The sequence below is a fragment of the Entelurus aequoreus genome, linkage group LG14, assembly GCF_033978785.1.
Source record: "Entelurus aequoreus isolate RoL-2023_Sb linkage group LG14, RoL_Eaeq_v1.1, whole genome shotgun sequence".
Taxonomy (NCBI): domain Eukaryota; kingdom Metazoa; phylum Chordata; class Actinopteri; order Syngnathiformes; family Syngnathidae; genus Entelurus; species Entelurus aequoreus.
In genome coordinates, this window is record NC_084744.1 from 31,682,466 (window position 1) to 31,706,573 (window position 24,108).

Below are 24,108 nucleotides of genomic sequence, written 5' to 3' on the forward strand. Positions count from 1 at the left end.
TCAAACTGTTTAATTTCCACCCACAGACCCTACTTTATTGTTTAAACACTATTTGTATCCCCTCAATACACCTAAATGGAATTAGTGTTACATTCTAGTTCATAGAAAATCCATAAACCTGTAAATAGAAGAATGTAACTCTACAGGAATTTGGGCTGTCATGTGTGTGTGCACATGCACATGCTGCAACTTGCACACCTTGACACCGTGAATATTCATGATAGACAACAAGTCCACCATTGTTTATTCATTTTAATAAGTGGTATGACCGTGTGAGAACTTCTGTAACTAAGACAAATCTACATGTGTGACACGTTAGCCTGGTGAGAATGTTTCTTACCACCCAGCCACCAATGTATGTGACACGGTTGTCCGGTAAGGGACAGTTCGGATTGTAAATAATGTAAATAATTCAATGTGATTATCTTGTGAGATGACTGTATTATGATGATAGTATATATGATAGTATATATATGTATCATGAATCAATTTAAGTGGACCCCGACTTAAACAAGTTGAAAAACTTATTCGGGTGTTACCATTTAGTGGTCAATTGTACGGAATATGTACTTCACTGTGCAACCTACTAATAAAAGTCTCAATCAATCAATCAATGTTTTAAAGGCTTAGACGCTACAATATGACTTATGTCAAATGTTCATCTTGTTGTTGTGTATTGTTCTTATAAAGTTTGTGTGTGTATTATAATAAAGCTGCTTCAGAAAACATGACGTCACCCTCGCTAGATTCACTTTTATTCTTGTAATGATGATATGACTTTTATTTTGTTAATATTCACGTGTTAGCTGCAGTGGATGAACTGCGTTGCTGTCAAATATTTGTCTCCTCCTCCAGACACTTCTTTCAAGTCACGTGATTTTATAGAAGCTCGTTTCTGTTTTGGCGTCCATTTCATGTTTACTCGTCAAGCAAGTTGTCGTCGCCTTGTTTTTCTCTGACGATTAAAACTCCAAACTTTTTTTTATTGACTTGTGCACTTGTGACATTTAATGATGAACTTGCTTTTCTTCTTTCTCCTAGTTGTACAAACACACAGCGTGACGCCTGGTAAGTCCACTTTCTTTACAACTTTATACACCTCATTCCTACATGCTCATTTCATCCTAAATACTTCTTCTCATTATTATCTTCTTTTCACCAACATCAATCAGTGAATAGTTTGCATCTTCATTTGTTGCTCAAACATTTCATGAGTCAAACTTGTTCAAGTTGTCTCACTTTAGCAGCAAAATACATCAAACTTTTTACTTATAAATAAATGATAAATGGGTTGTACTTGTATAGCGCTTTTCTACCTTCAAGGTACTCAAAGCGCTTTGACAGTATTTCCACATTTACCCATTCACACACACATTCACACACTGATGGCGGGAGCTGCCATGCAAGGCGCTAACCAGCAGCCATCAGAGGCAAAGGGTGAAGTGTCTTGCCCAAGGACACAACGGACGTGACTAGGAAGGTAGAAGGTGTGAGCATTTCCGGAAACGTTGGTTTCACTTTTAAATAGGAAAATAACAATAATTAATCCAGGAAACAATCAGTAGTATCAGTTATAAGATGAGATGTTGATCACAATCATTTCATGTACACAAAAATTACTCTATTGTTGGGAATTATTCTGAAATAATGGATATAATTGACCCCCAAAGGGACAAGCGGTAGAAAAATGGATGGATGGATTATTGTTTATTGTTTATTGTTTATTGAGGATCCCCATTAGCCGACACACAAACGCCAGGCTAGTCTTCCTGGGGTCCTTTTCAAAAGTTCAAAGTAAAATAATAATACACAGATCCAGTTACAAATTAAACAAAAGAAAAATACAATTCTCCAAATAATGAAATAAAATAAGAGTACACAGATCCCGTTACAGAACATATACACATCCAGTTACAATAAAAGAAAGGAAAAAGGGAAAGACAAAAAAATAAAAGTTGTCAAACTGATAACATGAAATATGAACTCTTAAGTCTAAAAAGTGACTTTACATGTTTCTTAAATGCTTTTTTACTGTGAATAGTCCTAATATGTAAATGAAGAGTATTCTAATATTGTTGTTGTATTCCATTGTAAACATTCCATAAGGCGCTGCTATATTTCCATGCTTTGGCAGTGACATCACTAGTTTGAACTTCCCCTCACCTAGAAAAACTACTTGTACTTCTCTGCTAGCAATAATGTCATATATTTATTTGACACTTACACTTGTAGAAGGAAATAAGTCAAGTTATTCATGTGTGTGGTCTTAAAGTGAGGTATAAATATGAAATATTAGAACAGGAAGTGATTGTTTAGTGTGAGAAGCAGCAGTGTTTGAAGTTGAAATGAAGACAGCATCATTTCAAACAGGAATTGTTCAACATGAAACTAAACAATCAAATGTTCTTTTTCTGCCTTTTGTCTTTCAGTGATTCATTCACTCAAGTATTTCACCACTGCATCCTCTCAAGTTCCAAACTTCCCAGAGTATGTGAGTGTTGGTTATGTTGATGAAGTTGAGATTAGTTACTATGACAGCAACATCAGGAAAGCAGAATCCAAACAGGACTGGATGAACAAAATCACAGCAGAGAATCCAAACTACTGGCAGATAGAAACAGAGATCAATGTTGTTAATGAACATATCTTCAAAGACAACATTGAAAAAGCCATGAAGCGTTTCAACCAAACTGGAGGTTTGTTTATGTTGAACTTTCTACTATTCTAATATATTTGATATTTTTATACTGTATTAAAAACACACATTACTGCACTGATATACCTTGTCTCTGTCCATCCCATAATAACCTACAACAAAGACATGTTGTGTGTTAGTTTCACTCTGCTTTACAACACTTTGTGTCTCTCAGGTGTTCACACTTACCAGATGATGTCAGGATGTGAATGGAATGATGAGACTGATGAGGTTAAAGGTTGGAGGCAGATCAGTTATGATGGAGAAGATTTCATATCGTTGGACATGAAGACATGGACATGGACTGCAGCAAAACCACAAGCTTTCCCCACCAAACTCAAGTGGGACCAGTACATATTTCTACTAAATGACAAAAAGTATTATTTCACTGAGGAATGTCCTTCTTACTTGAAGAAGTATGTGGAGTATGGGAAGAAGGTCCTAATGAGAACAGGTAGAAGCACACCTCTTACTTTCACCTTTTAACATGTTAGCACTCCCCCTATAGGAACATTACTGACATTACACTTTATACTCTTTTCTCTTCACCTCCTCTTTTCTCCATCTTTACCTCTATTCTCTCCGTTGACCTCCATCTTCTCTCCACGTCATCCTCCATTCACACGTCACTTCCTGGGCAGAGCTTCCAGAGGTGTTCCTCCTCCAGAAGACGCCGTCCTCTCCGGTCACCTGCATGGCGACAGGTTTCTACCCCGACCTAGCCGACCTGTTTTGGAGGAAAGACGGCGAGCAGATGTTCGAGGACGTGGAGCACGGAGAGCTGCTCCCCAACCACGACGGAACCTTCCAGATGTCGGTGGAGCTGAAAGTGGAGGTGACGGCCGAGGTGGAGGGCAAGTACGAATGTGTGTTCCAGCTGTCTGGCGTCAAGGAGGACCTGGTCACCAAGCTGGAGAGAAGAAGCATCCTGAGCAACGCAAGCCATGAAGGTGAGATGTTGAATAGTGTCAATGTAACCACCTGATGTTCCTTCATGGGACTTATGAAGCAGCTGTCAAACAAATCAATCATACCATACCAACAGGCAACGTGAGCGTCACTGCCACGCTGGCGGTCCTCGCTGTGGTGGTCCTCCTGGCGGCCGCCATCATCATCATCATCTTCATCATCAAGCGTCGCCCAAGCAGACAAGGTGAGGGACACAAATGTTTCCTCTTTCAGGAAGACGCGGAAAAGTCTCTGCTGTCATTCATGAGATGTGAATTTCACCTGCTTTCTCTTTCATTTCAGTCCAATACGATCCAGCTGGTAAGTAAAACATCTTCTCTTTCTTGGAAAGCATAACAATAAACAAAGCAGTGGTGAAGCATCACTCACACACTTTGTAAGTTTACCCCCACAAAGATTGAAGTTATTCATATCATTTATTACAAATTTGTTATGTCAGGTATATTCAATATAATATTGACTTTCTGTTTCTGTTACCATCAACATTCTGGATTGTTGCTATCTTTGTAAGGGTCAACTTGCAAACTTCCTGTTTTAAGGTGTGATGTAGACACGTGTTACAGGAAAATAAAAGCTTCCCTCCATTAGGAGTAGCTTGATACTGGTGTAAGCGCACGCAATAGAAAGTATCACAGACAACTTTTGATGAGTCGTCATGATAATGAACATCAAGGGCCTGATATACTAATGCTAGGTTCACACCAACGGTGCTTTGACGGCGCTTTAAAGCGGCATGCAAAGCGGCGTTAAAGCGTAACAAAGCGTGATTAAAGCGTGAGGGTCGTAATGGATCGTGGGAAAGCTTGCGGCAAGTTCGCCAACAATTTTTAAACGGTTTAAAAAAAAATTGCGCTCTGTCAAGAATGGAATAAAGCACCGAGAGCGTATCAAAGCGTGACAAAGCTCAGCAAAGCTTGACTCAAAGCGTAGGAAAGCTTAACAGATCTTGTTCAAAGCGCGACTGTGATATTGACTAGTGACATTGAAACTTTATGTAAAACCAACACAGGATTACAAATCCATTCTCTTTTGCATCATTGCCTTTTTTATACGATGATCATTGTTTCTGTAGAGTTTGCTGTTTGATGTTACAGTTTGACATTACTGTCTATAATTTTTCTGTATGAAAATGTAAACAAAAATGGTTCATATAAAACATAATATAACGGAAAAAAAAGAGAAATTGAAAAAAATGAATATAAAAAATGGTGGAAAACAGTATACTGAGTTTTTCACTTTTTTTTTTTTACTTATTTGTTTATCATATTTCTCTTTTTTATTACATTGTGTTTTATGTTGTATATAATAAAACGAAAAGAGAAATCAAATAAATAGATAAATCTAAAAAATGTGGGGAAAACTTAGTATACTGAGTTTTTCACATTTTTTTTTACTTATTTGTTTATCATATTTCTCTTTTTTATTACATGTGTTTTATATTGTATATAGATCTGTTGTGTAGGACTAGATGTTACAATCCCCTAATGCATACTTGAGACACCTATGCGACTTTGTGGGATGGTCAAGTGAGTGAAGGCATCCTCTGGGTTATCAAGTGGGCGCCCCCCATCCTCAGTGTTTCGCTGATAGGCCCACGACACCTCCAGAGGGTTCAGCAGTGAGTCCCAGCGTCCCAGGATCACTCCCTAGATGCCATCACTCACTTGAAAGCCCAGGTGGAGTCCCTTCGCTTGACCCACAGCCACTGACTCCCCCTTTCAGCGGCTTTTGAGAGGTCTTTCACTGCCTGCCGGTGGGCCTTCCCTCGCACTCCCATTTCCCTGAGGAGCCTGGATGTTGAGGTGGCCACGAATCCTCTGCAGCCTACTTCCACTGGGCGTACCCTCGCTTTCCAGCCTTGTTGTTGCGCATCGGCTGCAAGCTCAGTGTACCTCAACTTCTTGCGCTCGTAGGCCTCCTCCATTGCACTCTCCCAGGGCACCGTGAGCTCTATGATGTACACGAGCCTGAGCGAAGCTGACCACAGAACAAGATCTGGCCGCAGGTTGGTGGACGCAATCTCAAGTGGGAAGCAGAGTCTCTGGCCCAGGTCTACCAGCAGTCCCCAGTCCCGTGCCCCGCCTAGCTGTCCAGTGTCTGGTCTTGTGGGGGTGAGGTTGGCTTGACCCTCGCCCTCCCGGACAAATGTTGTTGCTTGCCAACGGGATGAAGAAGGAGGAAGGGCATTGACACTTGTCCGTCGACTTCCCAGCACTGCTGCAAGACACTTTAGCACCTGGTTGTGCCGCCAGGTGTAACAGCCTTGGGTGAGGCTGGTCTTGCAGCCCACCAGGATGTGCTTCAGTGTTGCTGGACTCGGACACAGAGGGCATGTGGGGTCTTCACCATACCACTGGCTGAGGTTTTTTGGAGAAGGCAGGACATCGTAGGCAGCCCTGATGGTAAAGCTTGGCCTGAATGCCTCTATCTCCCACAGCTCTTTCCAGGAGATCTTCCTCTTCTCTACTCCTTCCCATGTCATCCACTGCCCTTGTTTTGCCTGCGCCACAGCTTGTGCGCTCCTTCTTGCTTCCTCTTCCCGACGTATCTCCTGGACCACCAGCTTGCGTCTCTGAGATGGAGTGGCCTTGCTCCAGGCTGGTGTACTGGCCCCGAGGCCAAGACCACTCCTCCCCTACAGTACTCGGCCCACAATGTCTCTGTGCCTGAGTGCTGCTTTAGCCTGCTCAGTTGCAGCCAGTGGGGTCCACTTCCTCCCAGTAGCCAGAATGGGGGCAGCTTGGGCTACAAATGGATCACTCGAATCCAGTAGCATCATCTCCAGTCTGACTTTGGCGCACTTGAACTCCTCTGAGAGACTGGAAATGGGCAGTTCTAACATTCCTTTGCCGTAGAGTCCAATACTGCTGAGGCACCTGGGAAGGCCAAGCCACTTCCTTGCATATGAGCTAACCAGTCTCTCCAGCTTTTCCACCTTAGAGAGCGGGACTTCATAGAGGGTTAGTGGCCACAATAGGCGTGGAAGTAGTCCACACTGCATGCACCAGAGCTTCAGCTTGCCAGGGAGCAGGGTTCTGTCGATGTTCTCCAGGCCGCTGGCTACCTCCTTCCTGAGCTGATCTACCTGCTCTTTGTCTTTGAGGGAGGCATCATACCAACGACCTAGGGACTTCACAGGCTTCTCGGAGACTGTTGGAATAGGTTCCTCACCAATGTGAAAGCGGTGGTGTGACAGTTTCCCCTTGTCAATAGAGATGCTTCTGGACTTGCTTGGCTTGATCTTCATGCGAGCCAGCTCGATGTTTTCTTGGAGCTTTCTCAGAAGCCGTACAGTGCAAGCCTTGGTTGTGGTGAGTGTTGTGAGGTCATCCATGTAGGCTCTGACAGGCGGAAGCCTCAGGCCAGGTCTTATTAGCTGTCCCCCAACCACCCATCGCGATGCCCGGATGATCACCTCCATGGCCATGGTGAAGGCCAGCGGGGAGATGGTGCAGCCGGCCATGATTCCCACCTCCAGGTGTTGCCATGCTGTGGTGTACTCGGCAGTTGTCACGCATAGCTGGACGTCCTGGAAGTAGGCCTTGACAAGGGCTGTGAGAGCTGCTGGGACCCTGAAGTAGTCGAAAGCTGTCCACAGGAGGTTGTGAGGGACTGAGCCAAAGGCATTGGCGAGATCCAGGAAAACCACATAAAGGTCTGTTCTCTCCTTCTTGGCAACCTGGATCTGAAAACGAAAAGAGAAATCAAATAAATAGATAAATCTAAAAAATGTGGGGAAAACCTGAGTTTTTCACATTTTTTTCTTATTTTTTTCTTATTTTTTTGTCATATTTCTTCTATTTATAATTCCAATGCGTAACAGAGCGTAACAATGCACAACAGAGCTTGATAATTGTGTCAGAGCCTGATTTAAAGCGTCAGGATCGCATCAAAGCGTAATAAAGTTCAATAAAACGCAATAAAACGTATCAAAGCGTGATTTAAAGCGTATCAAAGCGGGATCAAAGCGACATCAAATCGTGAGGAACGGTAACAAAGCGGCAACTAATTCGTATCAGAGCGTATCAAAGCATAACATTACTTCGGAGATCGGGATATTCGTGGAAAAATTGACAAAAATGACGCATTGCTCGCCGCTTTAAAGCGCGGCAAGCGCCGTTGGTGTGAACCAGGCATAAAGGTTTGTGTGTATTAAAACATGTGCAAACCTGATCTACTTAACTCGTGCGCAGAGTCTCTGAAATGAGCAAAATAGAGAACACAATCCATTTAGTGTGTGTGTCTTCATGTATGTGCAGAATATATGCTGATTATCAATCCCCCACAATAGTAGGAGGAGGAGATACAAATGTAACTAAATGAGGCAATTCCTGAAGGAATTGTGTGTGAATGCTCCAATGCTGAAGTTGAACTGAAATGCTGACAGAATGTAGTATGAATGTAAGAATAGTTTGAATGTTGGAATGGTTTGAATGTTGAAGAGTTTGAATTCCCAGGAAAACCGGAATTTGGTTTGAAACTTGGGAAAGTGTTAGTTTGAATGTCCAGGATGAGAGGAATGTGTTAATGTTGGAATGCTTTGAATAGATGGAAAAATGTGGGAATTGTGCAACTTGGAAAAATGTCCCATTCATTTCAATGGGAACTTCCTGGAAAATTGGGGATTTTTTTGGAAAATGATTAGGAGCATGAATGTCCTGAATGAGCTGAATTTGTTGGTGTTGGAATTGTTTGAATAGGGCAAGAAATGTTGAAGTAGTAAATGGTATCAGGGAATTTGGGGAAAATTTGCATTTTTTTTTTTTGAAAATGGTCAAAAACGTGAATGGTCTGAAGGAGTTGAAATGGTTGGTGTTGGAATTTTTCAAATCGGTGGAGAAATGTTGAAATAGTAACATGTTGAATTGAGAAATAGTATTCCTGGAATTAGTTTTTTGTCCTGATTAAGAGGAATGTTTTGACAGTAGAATGGTTGAAATGCGTTGAAAAATGTGAAAGCAGTAATAATAATAATAATAATGGATTAGATTTATATAGCGCTTTTCTAGACACTCAAAGCGCTTCACAGAGAAGTGAGAACCCATCATTCATATTTACAACTCATTCATTCATCATTCATTCTCCGGTGTGAGCGGCACCGGGGGCAAGGGTGAAGTGTCCTGCCCAAGGACACAACGGCAGCGATTTTGGATGGTAAGAGGCGGGGAGCAAACCTGCAACCCTCAGGTTTCTGGCACGGTTGCTCTACCCACTACGCCATACCGCCCCGTAGTAGTCGCCAGAAAAAAGGGTGGAAATGGGGCTTTGGAAAACCAGGAATTCTGGAAAATCCTGGAATTTTTTTTAACTTGGAAAAAGGGAAATTTGAATTTCCAGGATGGTGGAATGTGTTGAAGGTGGTTTAAATAGGTAGAAACATTTGGAAACGGTGGAAGTTTGACAAATGGCCAATTCATTTGGAATGGGAAAAATGTCCTGGAAAACCTGGAATTCTGGGAAATCTGGGAATTTTTGGAATTTGTCAAGGGAAAGCCCGCGATTCTCGAATAGGCTGAACAGTTTGAAGTTGGAACGCTTTGAATCGGGTGAAAAATATGGAAGGTAGAACGCGCCAAAATGTTAAGCAGAAGAAGAAGTTGAATAATAAATCGATGAATTTTGGTGTAGAAAAGCACATGTGTGAATGTTTGGAGCATTCACACAATTATTTATCATCTCACACAGAACAGACTCAAGAATAAAGATGAAGAAGGTAGCTAAAGAGAAGAAGATAAAATGGGCTTGGTGAAAGGAAACGGAGGCATGGCACTAATGGGACACTTACCTGACTAAGACACTGGAGGGCTGCTTGCACATGAGCCTTGAAGCCAAGCTGAACCTGTTTGGAGACTTAGTCTTAGACTAGTCAGGAAGTAGAAGAGCAGAATTCTGCTTCTGATTGAATTGACAGCTGAAAAGATGTGATATGAGTGAAGATGCACCTTCTGGATGGACAGAGTGAGGTGTTGGCTTAGCATGAGCAGCGTAACCAGCTCACGGTGCCTTTTGTGCTCCCACAGCTGGTGACGCTGGTAACGAGCTCTCAGAGAGACGTGAAGGCTGAAGGCTGAGTGAGACACAGTGAGGACTTTTCTTTTTCATGCACCTCCAAATGTTCTTCTGACTTTGTGTGAAGATGATGTTCAACTTGGCTCTCACTCTGCCACATGCTAACATCTGCACTTGGATTCACCTGCTTTTGTTGGGAATGTGCTGAGTCATCTTCTTCCTCCAGGATGCTTTGTGCACTGGAACACAGAGAGATGTCTCCATCGCTGAGGGACCTCATCACACTTGGACATGTATGCACTAATTGCTCCTCATCTCATCCATCATGTCTTCTTTGGCTCTTTATGGCTGAGAAAATCTGCATTTTTCAACAATATTTTGCCTGTCAATCATGTTGATGTTGATCTTTGTGTCCATGTAGTTGTGATGTCATCATTTGGGGCTCATGTGTCATCACATTGACAAGGATTTCTTCTTTCCTTTTCAAACCAATAGACAGCTGCTTATCAGTGAATATCACCTTGTGTCACATGTCAGCATTATTTTCACTAATATTTTGGAACAATAGTACCATTTTTCAGTACTTTTGTATGTTAATGTTATTGGTTTGGTAATCATTTTTTCATGTAACATTTAAAAATGTTGTCCAGTTGTTATATCTTGTTTTCTGATGACATTAGTCTCATTTGCAATGCAGTTGCACTTCCAAGACCATTAGATGGCAGCACTGTATAACTATTTATGCTATGTTGTCAAACTAAAAAGTAGCTTTTTTCCAGGAAGATGAATTTGTTAGGTTGCGCCCTACAAAGTGTCAATACTGTAAGTATTGTCCTCATTACACAAAACTGTAAAATTCCAACTATAATCTTAGTTGTCGTTTCCTTTACCAAATTCCAAGGTGTTGAAATCGCCATGTAAAATCGCCCATGCTAATAGTAGCCTGTCTATGGCAAATCCTATGTAAATTAGCAATAAGCTAGCGCATTTTGAAAGAGTGTAGCATTACTTTACCTTTGAGCGTTTTTTTATGAAGCACACTTTGTTGGTGTTGAAAATGTCAAGGTGACTTAGAGGGAGTTTGGCTGAGTCTGGCCTCAGTGCTGCTTGAGTGATTGTTTACGTGAGCCCGTGTTTAGTCTGAAAGCAGACATGACCAGTCTGAAACCGGACATGACGTCACATGCAACAAAGGTATCCAACTATGGCACCGTTTGATTTTACTTGAATTGATAGTTAAGGGAATTGGGGTCATTACCTACCAAAGTAGTGAATTGGGTAGCCAACCTACCAGTTAGTGTGACGGAGGGGGACAGTGACACAAAATTTATGACAAAGCGTTGCAAAATGTTTATATTTTTTGAAAATAGTTGCTGTTATTTCCGTTCCTTTTTGCATAGTCTTATTTTTGCTTGATTGCCAAACATGGCGAGGATGTCATTTGGGAAGTAAACAAGGTAGGCCACTCTTGATATTCAGTGTTTTATGTGTACTATGTTTCATGTACATTCTGGCTGTTTTATTCAGTAAAAACTTGTCAAATACAATTCTGTGTTGGAGGTGCTTTGTCATTACACACATGATAACACTTTTAGTTTGCAGTCATGCAAAACAAGTGTCAAATGTCTCAAGTATTCCTGTAAAAAACAAAAAAAAGCACATACAGCAGATTGTGAGACAAAAAATTAGATTTTTTTTTTCTAGCTGTTTGAATTATTTAGTGATAATTTGGGGTTGCCAAGCGTCTCTTGAAAAACAGAATTAGAATGAGAAACAAAAGTATGTGTCACGTAATGAGCCTAAAAGGGCCGCACTTTGTCTGGTGTTATTGCCCTTCAGTTTCAGTTCAGTTTATGTGGAACATGCATACGATACATGTAATGCATCACATATTTCCAGTTGCTTCATGACAGCACGTCCGAAAAGGAGCAGGAAGAAGCAGAGCTTATTTAATCCTACCCCTTTTCATATCATAGCAATTTTATCCCATTTCCTTGTTCTCTGTAACAGAACAGTGAATACATAATTAATACACAATAGTAAGTAAACAAATATTAAATACATAAATAATCATTATCTAAAAAAAAAAGGTTCAAGATGTTCATAATTCTTCTTCTTTGTACTTTTTGAACAGTCTCTTAAACTGGATCATATTGGTGCTTTGTTTGGTTTCTTTAGTTAATCCATTCCATCATTTAATTCCACATACTGATATGCTAAAGGTTTTAAGTGTTGTACGTGCATACAAATGTTTTTAATTAGATTTTCCTCTAAGGTTATATTTATCCTCTTTTGTAGAGAAGAATTGTTGTACATTCTTGGCTAGCAGGTTATAGTTTGCTTTGTACATCATTTTAGCTGTTTGCAAATTGCACCAAATCGTTGAATTTCAATATTTGTGATTGTATAAATAAAATGATTGTATGTTCTCTATATCCAACATTATGTATTATTATAATTGATCTTTTTTATAACACAGTTAATGAATGAAGTGCACATTTGTAGTTATTTCCCATATTTCTGCACAATAACTCAGATATGTAACACTAGTGAGCAGTAGAGAATATGAAGTCATTTTTGGTCTAGAACATGTTTTGCTTCATTCATTATTGACGTGTTTGTTGCTACTTTATGTTGTATATTTTTTACATGAGGTTTCCTGTTCAGTTTATCATCTATTATTACACCCAAAATGTGTTTTATTTTACCCTTTCAATGTCTACTCCATCTATTTGTATTTGTGTTTGACTTTCCCTTCTACTGTTACCAAATAACATTATTTTAGTTTTACTGAGATTCAAAGATAGTCTGTTTTATGTCAAACCATCTTTTTAATTTGTTCATTTCTTTTGTTATTATTTGTATTAACTTCTGTGTGTTCTCTCCTGAACAAAACACAGTTGTATCATCTGCAAATAAAACTAACTTTAAGTCATTTGTAACTTTACAAATGTTGTTTGTATAAAGATTGAACAATCTTGGTCCAAGTATTGATCCCTGAGGTACGCCACACGATATTTTGAGCTGTGTAGAAGTGTGTTCTCCTATCTTCAAGTATTGTTTCCTGTAGTGACGACTATGACTGGATTAATATGGATTAGCAATCACTTCAGAGTGTCTGGTCAGGACAGCAATTATTCGTTCAGGTGAGTGCAGGAGGAATAATAGATTGTCCAAATCCAGATTTGTAGGTTCAATTGTCTATTGAAGACTTGCATGAGTTGTGAGTGTGTGTGTGTGTGTGTGTGTGTGTGTGTGTGTGTGTGTGTGTGTGTGTGTGTGTGTGTGTGTGTGTGTGTGTGTGTGTGTGTGTGTGTGTGTGTGTGTGTGTGTGTGTGTGTGTGTGTGTGTGTGTGTGTGTGTGTGTGTGTGTGTGTGTGTGTGTGTTGTTTCCTATACAAAACAAATACCATCATTATAAATCAACTAAAGTGAGCACAATGCAATGAAATATAGGCACAAGCCTGCTACAGGGCTGTTAAATATACATCACTTAGCTGTGTATACACATGTACATAAATGCACAGAATTTGACCATCCCAGCCCTAAGTAATGTAATGAGTAATGGAATGTAAATAGCATCACAACAATAATTGTAAATGGTAAGTTGGGGCTAACAAACATGTCCAATGCTACAAACAGGCCCCAACCAGGGTGTGATATTCAGCTAGCAGTTAGCTCGTCAACCTGATGCCAATCAGCCATTAGACTACAATAAAACTGACAGAATGAGTTGCAATACAATTGTAAGCACATAACAAGTGATATTTAAGTGTATATAAAGTAACTCACTACACTGCCAATTAAAGGCCTACTGAAAGCCACTACTACTGATCACGCAGTCTGATAGTTTATATATCAATGATGAAATGTTAACATTGCAACACATGCCAATACGGCCGGGTTAACTTATAAAGTGCAATTTTAAATTTCCTGCCACACTTCCGGTTCAAAACGCCTTTGGAGGATGACGTATGCGCGTGACGTAGCCAGTTTAACAGAGGTATGGCTTCCCCATTGAAGCCAATACGAAATAGCTCTGTTTTCATCTCATTATTCCACAGTATTCTGGACATCTGTGTTGGTGAATCTGTTGCAATTTGTTCATTGCATTATGGAGAATGAAGCTGAGCAAGCAAAGAAGAAAGTCGGTGCGAAGCGGAGTATTTTGCGAGGGAAGTCAGCAACACAACACAGTCGGTGTTTCATTGTTTACATTCCCGAAAGATGCAGTCAAGATCGAAAAACTCGGACAACAGAGACTCTTACCAGGAGGACTTTGACTTCGTTAACAGACGCAGACGCGATACCGTGAGTACGCTTCCAAACATTTGATCGCTTGCTATAACTAGCTCGAGCTAGGAGCTAGGAGCTAGCATAACAAACACCTAGGTGTTTGTTATGCGGGATTCATTTGTGGCATATTAAATATAAGCCTGGTTGTGTTGTGGCTAATAGAGTATATATATGTCTTGTGTTTATTTACTGTTGTAGTCATTCCCAGCTGAATATCAGGTACCACCCGCGCACTTCCAAACATTTGATCGCTTGCCCGTACGTGCGTGTCATGTACGTAACTTTGGTTAAATATATAAGCTTTATGAACCTTGGGTTAGGTGAACGGTCCTTTGGGCTGAGTGAGTGTGTGTGTTGTGCAGGTGTTTGAATTGTATTGGCGGGTTTTATGGACGGGATCCCGTCCATATACCGCTCGAGCTATAACTAGCTCGAGCTAGTAGCTAGTAGCTAGGAGCTAGCATAACAAACACCTAGGTGTTTTTATGTGGGATTAATTTGTGGCATATTAAATATAAGCCTGGTTGTGTTGTGGCTAATAGAGTATATATATGTCTTGTGTTTATTTACTGTTGTAGGCATTCCCAGCTGAATATCAGGTCACCCCCGGCTCTCACAGCATCTTCCCTATCTGTATCGCTTCCACTCCCCACTAGTCCTTCACTTGCACTTTCCTCATCCACAAATCTTTCATCCTCGCTCGAATTAATGGGGAAATCGTCGCTTTCTCGGTCCGAATCTCTCTCACTTCTGGCGGCCATCATTGTAAACAATAGGGAACTTTGCGTATATGTTCAATTGACTACGTCACGCTACTTCCGGTAGGGGCAAGCCTTTTTTTTATCAGATACCAAAAGTTGCGATCTTTATCGTCGTTGTTCTATACTAAATCCTTTCAGCAAAAATATGGCAATATCGCATTTCAGTAGGCCTTTAAACAATTGACTTTGAAGTTCACAGTAACTTTCAGAGCTTGATGATGCAATGATGCGTTCAATGCCCCCTCCAGTGTCGTAAAAGTGAACTACACTCAAGCAGCCCAATGACACAAAAAGAAAACAAGCGTTACAGAGGCAGACTTTGTACACCTCCTGTTGGTTAAGTAGCTTCTAACCCAGTTCAAGACCAACCCTCTGATTCCATACCCTTCTAATTTGTTTATTAAGATGCTATGATTGTGTCAAATGCTTCTTTTTGCTATCTTTTGCATTGGTGATCTCTTCCGGTATTTCAATGGACCACTTCCAAGTTGGCTTCTGCGCATGTCCAATTTGTGGAGGTCAAAGTTCGTGAGGGATAAACAAAGCCAAGCGACTCCATACTTTTTTAGTAAACTTCGTCCGTTCATGGTTTGTTTTTATACTCTTTAATGTGAATAGTAGTAGATATATTTCTGATTTGTTTATTCCGCGTCGTGTATATTTTTCAATATGCCGAAGACAATTTGTGCAGTTGTGAGATGTTCTAATAGTACATATCACCTCACAAGATGGAAACAAACTATGTGTGACATTCAAGAGTGTTATTTTGACTCAGGAAGATGTGTTTGTGATCCACCATTCAAACAGTACCAGTTTCCAAATGATCCAGACATGAAAATAAGATGGATTAAGGTCGTTAATAGGAAATGTAAGAACGCTAATAACAAGTGGGTGGACTGGAAGCCTCCAAAAGACTCACAGATCTGCAATAAACTTTTCTTGCATGGTAAACCAACGGATGAGCACCCTTTGCCATTGTTAGAAATGGGCTACACATCAACAGTTAGCGTGAAAAGAAGAAGAAGACTAGTGCGGCATTGACCTACAGAAACGTCAACATCAGCGTCAACTACTGCTGCTGCTTCCATGGATGAAGTTATCCCACAGACTGGCCAAGTAGAGGATAGTTCTGAATCCACCACACCACGTATGATAAAACATGACATGGACAGTAGTTGAAATAAACATTGTTGAAACAAATTGCTACATTATACAATAATGTTGTGTACAAATATTCATAAGAGGTACATTACATCATTGTTATCCTGTAATCACAAATGTTCTAAGTGTCATGGATTATCTACTAATAGGTTATATCAATTGACAGTTATTTGTTTACTAAAAAGTACCAATTAACAGTTTTATTACTTGGTAAATGATTTTAAATGACATATTCTTCTTCTTTTTTTCAGTCCCCAAAACTCAACACTGGAGTGGAATCTGTGGAACATGATCATCATCATTGCTGATAGGATTGTAGAACAATTCCTTCATCCAACCTGCAAGGAATAGTCATACATTTAGTATAATGGTGTGTAATGTGTTCAACGTCATAAGTAGGGGTGAATGTCATTCTGTTTAAAGTGAAGAACTTTTCAAATTAATGAATTAAATATTTCATAGATTGCATTTACCGATAATTATTCTCTAAGCAGTCTGTTGAAAATAAAACAAAACTATTGCAACTATAATTATGTTTAGCTATTGCATCAAAATAAATGATGTACCAAGTATTTAAATACATGCACAATTGTGTTGGAAACTTACTATACCAAATATTGCTAAATAAAATTACCAGGTATGGGACAGCTAGATATTGGTGAAAAAACTAAACAAAAAACGTTCATGTAGCTAAAATGTGGTGATCTCACCATATGGTATCATCAAAATACAAACATAAAGGAAATCTGACCTGTTGTGAAATAACTGTAACCCTTGCCTTCTTTATAACTTTGAAGCATTCTTGTGTCCATGTTTGTAACACCAAGGTACATGCCTATATCAAAGTACATGTTTGTAACACCAAGGTACATGCCTATATCAAAGTACATGTTTGTAACACCAAGGTACATGCCTATATCAAAGTACATGTGTGTAACACCAAAGTACATGCCTATATCAAAGTACATGCGTGTAACAACAAGGTACATGCCTATATCAAAGTACATGTGTGTAACACCAAGGCACATGCCTGTATCAAAGTACATGTGTGTAACACCAAGGTACATGCCTATATCAAAGTACATGTTTGTAACACCAAGGTACATGCCTATATCAAAGTACATGTGTGTTACACCAAGGTACATGCCTGTATCAAAGTACATGTGTGTAACACCAAGGTACACGCCTATATCAAAATACATGTGTGTAACACCAAGGTACATGCCTATATGGTAGAGTGGCTGTGCCAGCAATCGGAGTGTTGCTGGTTACTGGGGTTCAATTCCCACCTTCTACCTTTCTAGTCACGTCCATTGTGTCCTTGGGCAAGACACTTCACCCTTTGCCTCTGATGGCTGCTGGTTAGCGCCTTGCATGGCAGCTCCCGCCATCAGTGTGTGAATGTGTGTGTGAATGGGTAAATGTGGAAATAGTGTCAAAGCGCTTTGAGTACCTTGAAGGTAGAAAAGCGCTATACAAGTATAACCCATTTATCATTTATTTATATCAAAGTACATGTGTCTAACACCAAGGTACATGCCTATATCAAAGTACATGTGTGTAACACCAAGGTACATGCCTATATCAAAGTACATGTGTGTAACACCAAGGTACATGCCTATATCAAAGTACATGGTAGGCAGCCAGAGCTTCATGCCATCCTTTTCTCCTACCCAACCATCAGAAATAAAGAGAGGGTCTGGCAAAAAGTTAACAGTGTCTTTTACTAACAAAGTGTTTTGGTAGTCCTCAGCCTTTTCGTCCTTCACCTCTTGTTCGCTTTTCTTGGCTTGGACTCCCATTTACCACGCAGCAAAAGTCCTGGCAGTAATATCTCTTTTATTTCCGAATGCCTTGAATCCACAACGACACAAATGGGCTTTCAAGGAGTCAACACTCCATCGCATAAAATATTAAAAGTCGACATTCGCTTCCAAATCAACACCACTCGAGAATAAGGAAGTCATTTTCTCGGTTTGTTTATCCCCCTCAACCTTTGACCCGTCAAATGAGAGTCTCGCGAGAACGAGACCACTGAATCCTCCAACCATCTATGCCTCCAACTGGTCCATCCAAAGAAGACGAAGGAGTAAAAAGCAAAATGGCGTTTGACAGAGAAGGCCTAAACGTGGCCACTGGCCATTATTGTTTCTCTATTTGTATTTAGTGCATACATGTACGCATATATGTCGTGTAGTAGATGAAACATTGTTAGTCATTGTTTGTATCCGGATACATTAGACTGAGCGCACTTTATGTGCTAGCTTAGCTTACTAGTTAGCTTAGCTTGTTAGCTGCTAACAAAGATACGCGGACGTTATCAACACATCGCTAAGTAGAGATCAAATGTGAGTGTCAAGTGTTGTGTGTGAAAATGTGCGAAAGAACGATAGCAAAGTATGAGGAGGAACTTTGTCCAACAAAAGAGGAGAAGGAGCGACAACATCAACTATGGACGCTGTTTTCAAGAAATATCAAGTTGTGTTACACAGAGCAGGTTTGTTTACTTCTTACTCTCACATCTTTACTAACTTTATATTTCATTATTAACACTTTTCTTCAATAGGAAGATGCTTTGTCTTGTGGGGATGATGCAATGCTTTGATTTAGATTCTTCATGAAAACGAGACAGTTTGAGGTTGATGTTCCTCTCAGTTAGTAACAATGTGTGATTGATTGATTGATTGAAGGACTTAAGAGAAGTTTGCATAGGAAAGGGTACAGTTTCATCACCGTACACATTCACTGCTACAAGAAAGCCTGGCATGGTTTCAGTTGAAATATTTGTTTAACTCACACAGAACTATGTAGAAAGTAGCATTTAAAATGCAAATATACTGCAAGACAATAAATGAAATTTTAATTTAAAAAAAGTAAAAGACTTTTTCTATTCACAGTTACGATTTGCCACAACCTGTAACGTATTTTCAAAGTGGCTTTGAAGGAAGTAAGGGATTTACACTCCTTTATGGCTATTTATACGGAGTTCCACATTTTGGTGGTATAGCAGGCAAACAAATTAGAACCTTTTTTGGAGTGAAATCTGGGTTAAATGGGATTCATACAACTACCTCTGGTGTTGTAATGGTGAATATATTTTACATTTTGGAAGTATCTAGTCAGCTGCATGGGTATTTTAGTGGAATGGTGTATGTTGGTGTATGATATCAGATTGATACCCACATTTGTGGTATCATCCAAAACTAATGTAAAGTATCAAACAACAGAAGAATCAGTGATTATTACATTTTAACAGAAGTTTAGATATAACATGTTAAAGGAGAAAGTAAGCATATATTAACAGTAAATGAACAAGTAGATTAATAATCAATTTTCTACCACTTGTCCTTATTAATTTTGACAAAATAATAGAATATAAATGACACAATATGTTACTGCATATGTCAACAGACTAAATTAGGAGTCTTTGTTTTTTTACTTCCTACTAAAAGACAAGTTGTCTAGTATGTTCACTATTTTATTTAAGGACAAACTTGCAATAAGAAACATATGTTTAATGTACCCTAAGATTTTTTGTTGAAATAAAGCCAATAATGCACTTTTTTGTGGTAACGAAAAGTATCGAAATACATTTTGGTACCAAAATATTGGTATTGGGACAACACTAGTAAGAACAGAATAGGTCAGTTGATTCTTTGGCTACCTTAGTAGTCATTTTTTCACTGGAGAGATTAGTCTCTACGATGCAGCCAAGATAGGTAATCTCATTTTTGTTTGTTATAATATTGTCACCCACTTTGACTGTGAAGTTATTTACTTTTCTGAGGTTAGGAATTGACCCAAAGACCTGTGTACTTGCAAGTACGGAGCGAGTCTTAATTTGCCAGTTTGTCATTGAAAGTGTTGCTAGTCTTGGTCTTGAGCATTGTAGCTTTGCTTGTTTTGTGGCCGTCAGCCTCAGTTCTATGTTTTTTACGGGTACAGAAAATGATGGAATGATCACTTAAGCCGCATACAGTAGTTCCACTTGTGGTGATCTTAGACTGGTCAGAAGTAACAACGAGGTCTATGATGGTTTAAAAGGACTTACTCACCCTGGTAGTTTGCTTAATGAGCTAAGTGAGGCAATGTTGGTGGCACAGCTTAGTGAAGGTTTTAAAAATGGGTGCATCCTTTCAGGACATATCTGTGTTCCAGTCCCCAAGAAGATGTAAACCTGCATCAACAAAACTCACACAGTCACCAAATACATTTTATACCGTAATCAAAACTAATTAAAGTTATAATTTCACTTCCTGATTCTGACTTACATGCAACAATAAGTGAAAGTAAACATTTATTTCCAATAACCAAAGTAGTCAACACTTGATTTATTAAAAGATCATAAAGGTGACTGACTTTCCTTCAGCGAGTCGTAGATGGTCTCCAATTCCTAAAGAGGAATTGTTGATGGAGATACTCCATAAAACACCACATAGTAAAACATGTTTTTGTTAAAAGTTCCTTTTGGCCCAGCCAACAAAATGACCAACAAAAAAGTATTCTGCATGATGACAAAAACATACCATGAATGTTTTTTTTAAGTGATTTTGGAATTAGATTTTTTTTGTTTCCATGATATTGAAGTCATGGTAATGACAATGTCAATATTTACACACTTTACATCAGTGAAGTTTAGAATGCCTCATTTAATGCTGCCTCATACTTATAAAAACTTTTCAAATTGACCCCCATCAAATTTCCAAGTCTGTTTTTGTACTCACTGTACCACTTTTGAATTAATTTGAGGAAAAAAGGAGGTATTTCTCGTGTTTTTATTGGTTGTTTTGCTACACACTTTTAACACAACACAGGAAAGAACACAAATAATGTCATTGTGTTAACAGTGTCAGTCCAAAACTATTTATATTCTCTCTTAATCTTATTTACTTATTTACCCAACAGACGTCCAGCAGCCCCCTCACATTAAAGAGGAAGAGGAGGCTCCACAGCCTCCCCACATTGAAGAGGAGGCTCCACAGCCCCCGCACATTAAAGATGAAGAAGAGGAAGTGTGGATCACTCAGGAGGGAGAGTGTCTTCTAGGGCAGGAGGAGGATGATGTCACCAAGTTTCCACTGACTGTTGTCTCTGTGAAGACTGAAGAGCATGAAGACAAACCACCTGAGTCCTCACAGCTTCATCACAGTCCAAGTAAGCACAACATCCACATATCATTTTATTCTCAGGGCATTCAATCCATCACAACTGGACTGTTCACTTTGTCTTAGAAGACATTTGTCCTCTCATCCAAGTAGGCTTCATCACTTCATGCTCATAGACTTCAAGTCTTAAATCTAATCACTGGAATTTAGAGGGGAACTGCACTTTTTTGGGAATTTTTTCTATCATTCACAATCATTATAAAAGACATGATGATGGATATATATATATATCTTTTAAATCACATTCTAACTCATAAATGTAAAATAAAAGTCCACTTGCAATGGAGCCAATGGGAGGTCCTCTATAACCATCCAAAAAGCGCCAACAATACTCCATTTGCATTTTGTGGCTTGAATAGCAACCAAGTATTAGTGATATTGTTATTATAAGTGCTAACGCAGACAAACTGTGTGCCTATGTTGACATCACCGGCTGGCGAGCTCCTTCCTCACCTCGGTGCTGGTGAAAGATTATTCCAGATCATGAATCATGCCTCTCACCTGGATAGTAAAAGGATGAGGACGTACTCTGACAAGTTGGTACCCTTTGACAGCCAATTTAGACCCGGCAATGGCGAACGACACAAAAAGACGCTTGGCTTCACCCCCCTTTTCCGTGCGACGATTTTGAGTAATTCTTTATCTAAACGGGAATACAACAACATTCTATCAGTCTGCATCTTTGTGACAGCAGACCTTGTACAGTAAGTGGTTTTGTATTATATAATTGTCGGCTTTCATTAAGTCTGCAGTGTAATATTCAGCGATATCGTTAAAAAAACAAAACGCTGTGATGCGTTTTTTAAATGAATGCGCTAATGAGCAAAAATACGTAAATATTACCTTACTTTTCGAACCATAGGGCGCACCGGATTATAAGGCGTACTGCCGATGAATGGTCTATTTTTGTTTTAGTTTTATTATTTTTCATATATATATATATATAAGTCACACTGGATTATAAGGCACATTAAAGAAGTCATATTATTTTATTTTTTTCTAAACGTAAAAGACTTCCTTGTGGTCTACATAACATGTAATGGTGGTTCTTTGGTCAAAATGTTGCATAGATGATGTTTTATAGATCATCTTCAAGTCGCTTTCTGACGGTCACTTCAGGATGCGCCGTTTTGTGGGCAGTCTTATTTACGTGGCTCACCTTCGACAGCGTCTTCTCCCCGTCATCTTTGTTGTAGCGGTGTAGCGTGCAAGGACGGGAGTGGAAGAAGTGTCAAAAGATGGAGCTAACTGTTTTAATGACATTCAGACGTTACTTCAATCAACAACGGAGCAGCATCTCCTCATCCGTGGCTCACTAGTGCAACAACAACGCCCGAAATGTGTCCCGTGAAAACCGTCCGACCGGAACTCTCATAACTAAAGTTCCGTGGGTGAATAATGTAAACTCACTACACCGGTATGTTTTAGTGCTTTCATGGCGAGTTTACTGACAGATATAAGTAAGAACTTTAAACTAATATATATTAGAAATGGCAACAGTGGAGGATGAATGTCGCATAACTAGAAGATAGAGAAAAAGAATATGCTTATCTACTATGGCAGGGGTGTCAAACTCAAATACAGAGTGGGCCAAAATTTAAAACTGTACAAAGCCGCGGGCCAAGGTTGAACAAATTAACCTTTTAATAGGGACCCAAACAAGTTTTGCATTGAATATTGAACAAGCAAGGCTTATATAACTTTATAGAGACATGCAAAATCGAGTTTCAAATAATAATAATAATAATAAAACAATTTCAATGGCATATCAAATAAAATTTTAATACAAATTGAATGCCTCTTTTCTATTCTGAGGTAAATATCAAAATAAAATTTTTCCACAGGCTAATAATACATTTGAAAATAAAATAACAATAATGAATGAATGAATTAAACATTCAAGCCTTGAAGTAGCAAGAGAAAGTGCATGAATAAAACATTAATTATTGCTCAGTTTGCTACACTGATTTGCTTTAACACTGAATATGGAACAAGCAACGCTTATATAACTTAATAGTGCAAAATCAACTTTCAAAAAACAAACGAAAAAACATCAATGGCATATTAAATTAAATTTAAATAAAAAATTGAATGCCTCTTTTCTATTTACAGCCTTCTGAGGTAAATATCAACATTAACTTTTTCCACAGGCTAATAAATTTGAAAATATAATAAAAATGAATAAATCAACCATTCAGGACTTTTTACTGCTGTTTGCCACACACTGATCTAATCTGATGTGCCCAAGCCAGATACCTGGCATCTTTTCTGGGATGCTAGTTCATTAATGTCGGGGCTCAGACTTTGAGCTGAAGCAACCTTCATTATCGAACAAAGGTGTTCATCAGGAATCAATAAAGTACTATCTATCTATCAATCAGACGTATCCTGTGAGACGTTTTCGTCATCTTCATTGGGGAGAAAAATTGCTCACATAGATAAGTGCTGCCGAACATGGAGAGCAATTGAGCAGCTGGGGTGCGGAGCTGAGGCATTGTGTCAGGGAGGAATTGTGGAAACTCTGCGGCGCCAACAGCATCATACTTTGACTTCAGCGTGTCATCCCACTGGAGGTCAATCAGCTCAATTTGGAGGTTAGTTGGTGCTTTTTCCACATCAACTGCGAAGGGATTACTAAGCAGTTCAGATCTACTTTTCTGACCATCAAAGTCGCCAAATCGCCGGCTAAACTCAGCGCCAAGTGCACCGAGTTTTTCAGCAAACTGTGCGCACATGGCGGTAGAGATCTGCGCTTTTATGGTTTGGCAGCAGGGGAAATGGCCAAGGTTTCCTTGCGGCAGCTGATTCTCGCACAGGCAGAGTTTAGTTTTAAAAGCTCTCACTGACGAGTACATATCTGTGATGATGCGGCCCCGCCCCTGTAGCTGCAGGTTCAGTGCATCAAGATGGCTTGAGATGTCACACAGAAACTTTTGCTCCCGGAGCTCTGCTGTGTCCTTCCCTTTGCTTTGCAGAAACTGACATATTTCTTCACGCAGCTCGAAAAATCTGTTCAGTACTTTTCCGCGGCTTAGCCATCTCACCTCTGTGT

The 24,108-nt window shown here is 39.6% G+C and overlaps 2 protein-coding genes across 15 annotated transcripts in view; both read left to right on the top strand.

The window, feature by feature from the left end:
- Positions 1-24,108, top strand: part of LOC133664731 (zinc finger protein 431-like) — a 129,424-nt gene that overhangs the window by 89,723 nt on the left and 15,593 nt on the right. For all 11 annotated transcript variants that reach the window (XR_009828612.1, XM_062069592.1, XM_062069595.1 and 8 more), the window contains one exon: positions 20,797-21,045. Coding sequence is in view for 10 of the 11 variants with exons in the window: in XM_062069592.1 (XP_061925576.1) it covers positions 20,797-21,045 (249 nt within the window). In the remaining variant the exon portion in view is untranslated. The remainder of the gene's footprint in view (positions 1-20,796; positions 21,046-24,108) is intronic.
- Positions 912-16,811, top strand: LOC133664749 (major histocompatibility complex class I-related gene protein-like). Of its 4 annotated transcripts, XR_009828614.1 has the most exons (9): positions 912-1,068; positions 2,430-2,696; positions 2,871-3,149; positions 3,337-3,645; positions 3,741-3,848; positions 3,947-3,964; positions 9,685-9,745; positions 9,900-9,966; positions 10,095-11,188. XR_009828614.1 is itself a non-coding variant. In XM_062069641.1 (8 exons), the coding sequence occupies exons 1-7, from the start codon at positions 1,011-1,013 to the stop codon at positions 9,726-9,728; spliced, it is 1,083 nt and encodes a 360-aa protein (XP_061925625.1). In that variant the 5' UTR covers positions 912-1,010; the 3' UTR covers positions 9,729-9,745; positions 9,900-11,188. The 4 variants fall into 4 exon arrangements, 3 of the variants coding, with proteins under 3 accessions (XP_061925625.1, XP_061925626.1, XP_061925627.1); XM_062069641.1 differs by having other exon boundaries at positions 9,900-11,188; XM_062069642.1 differs by lacking the exons at positions 9,685-9,745; positions 9,900-9,966; positions 10,095-11,188 and adding an exon at positions 16,143-16,811.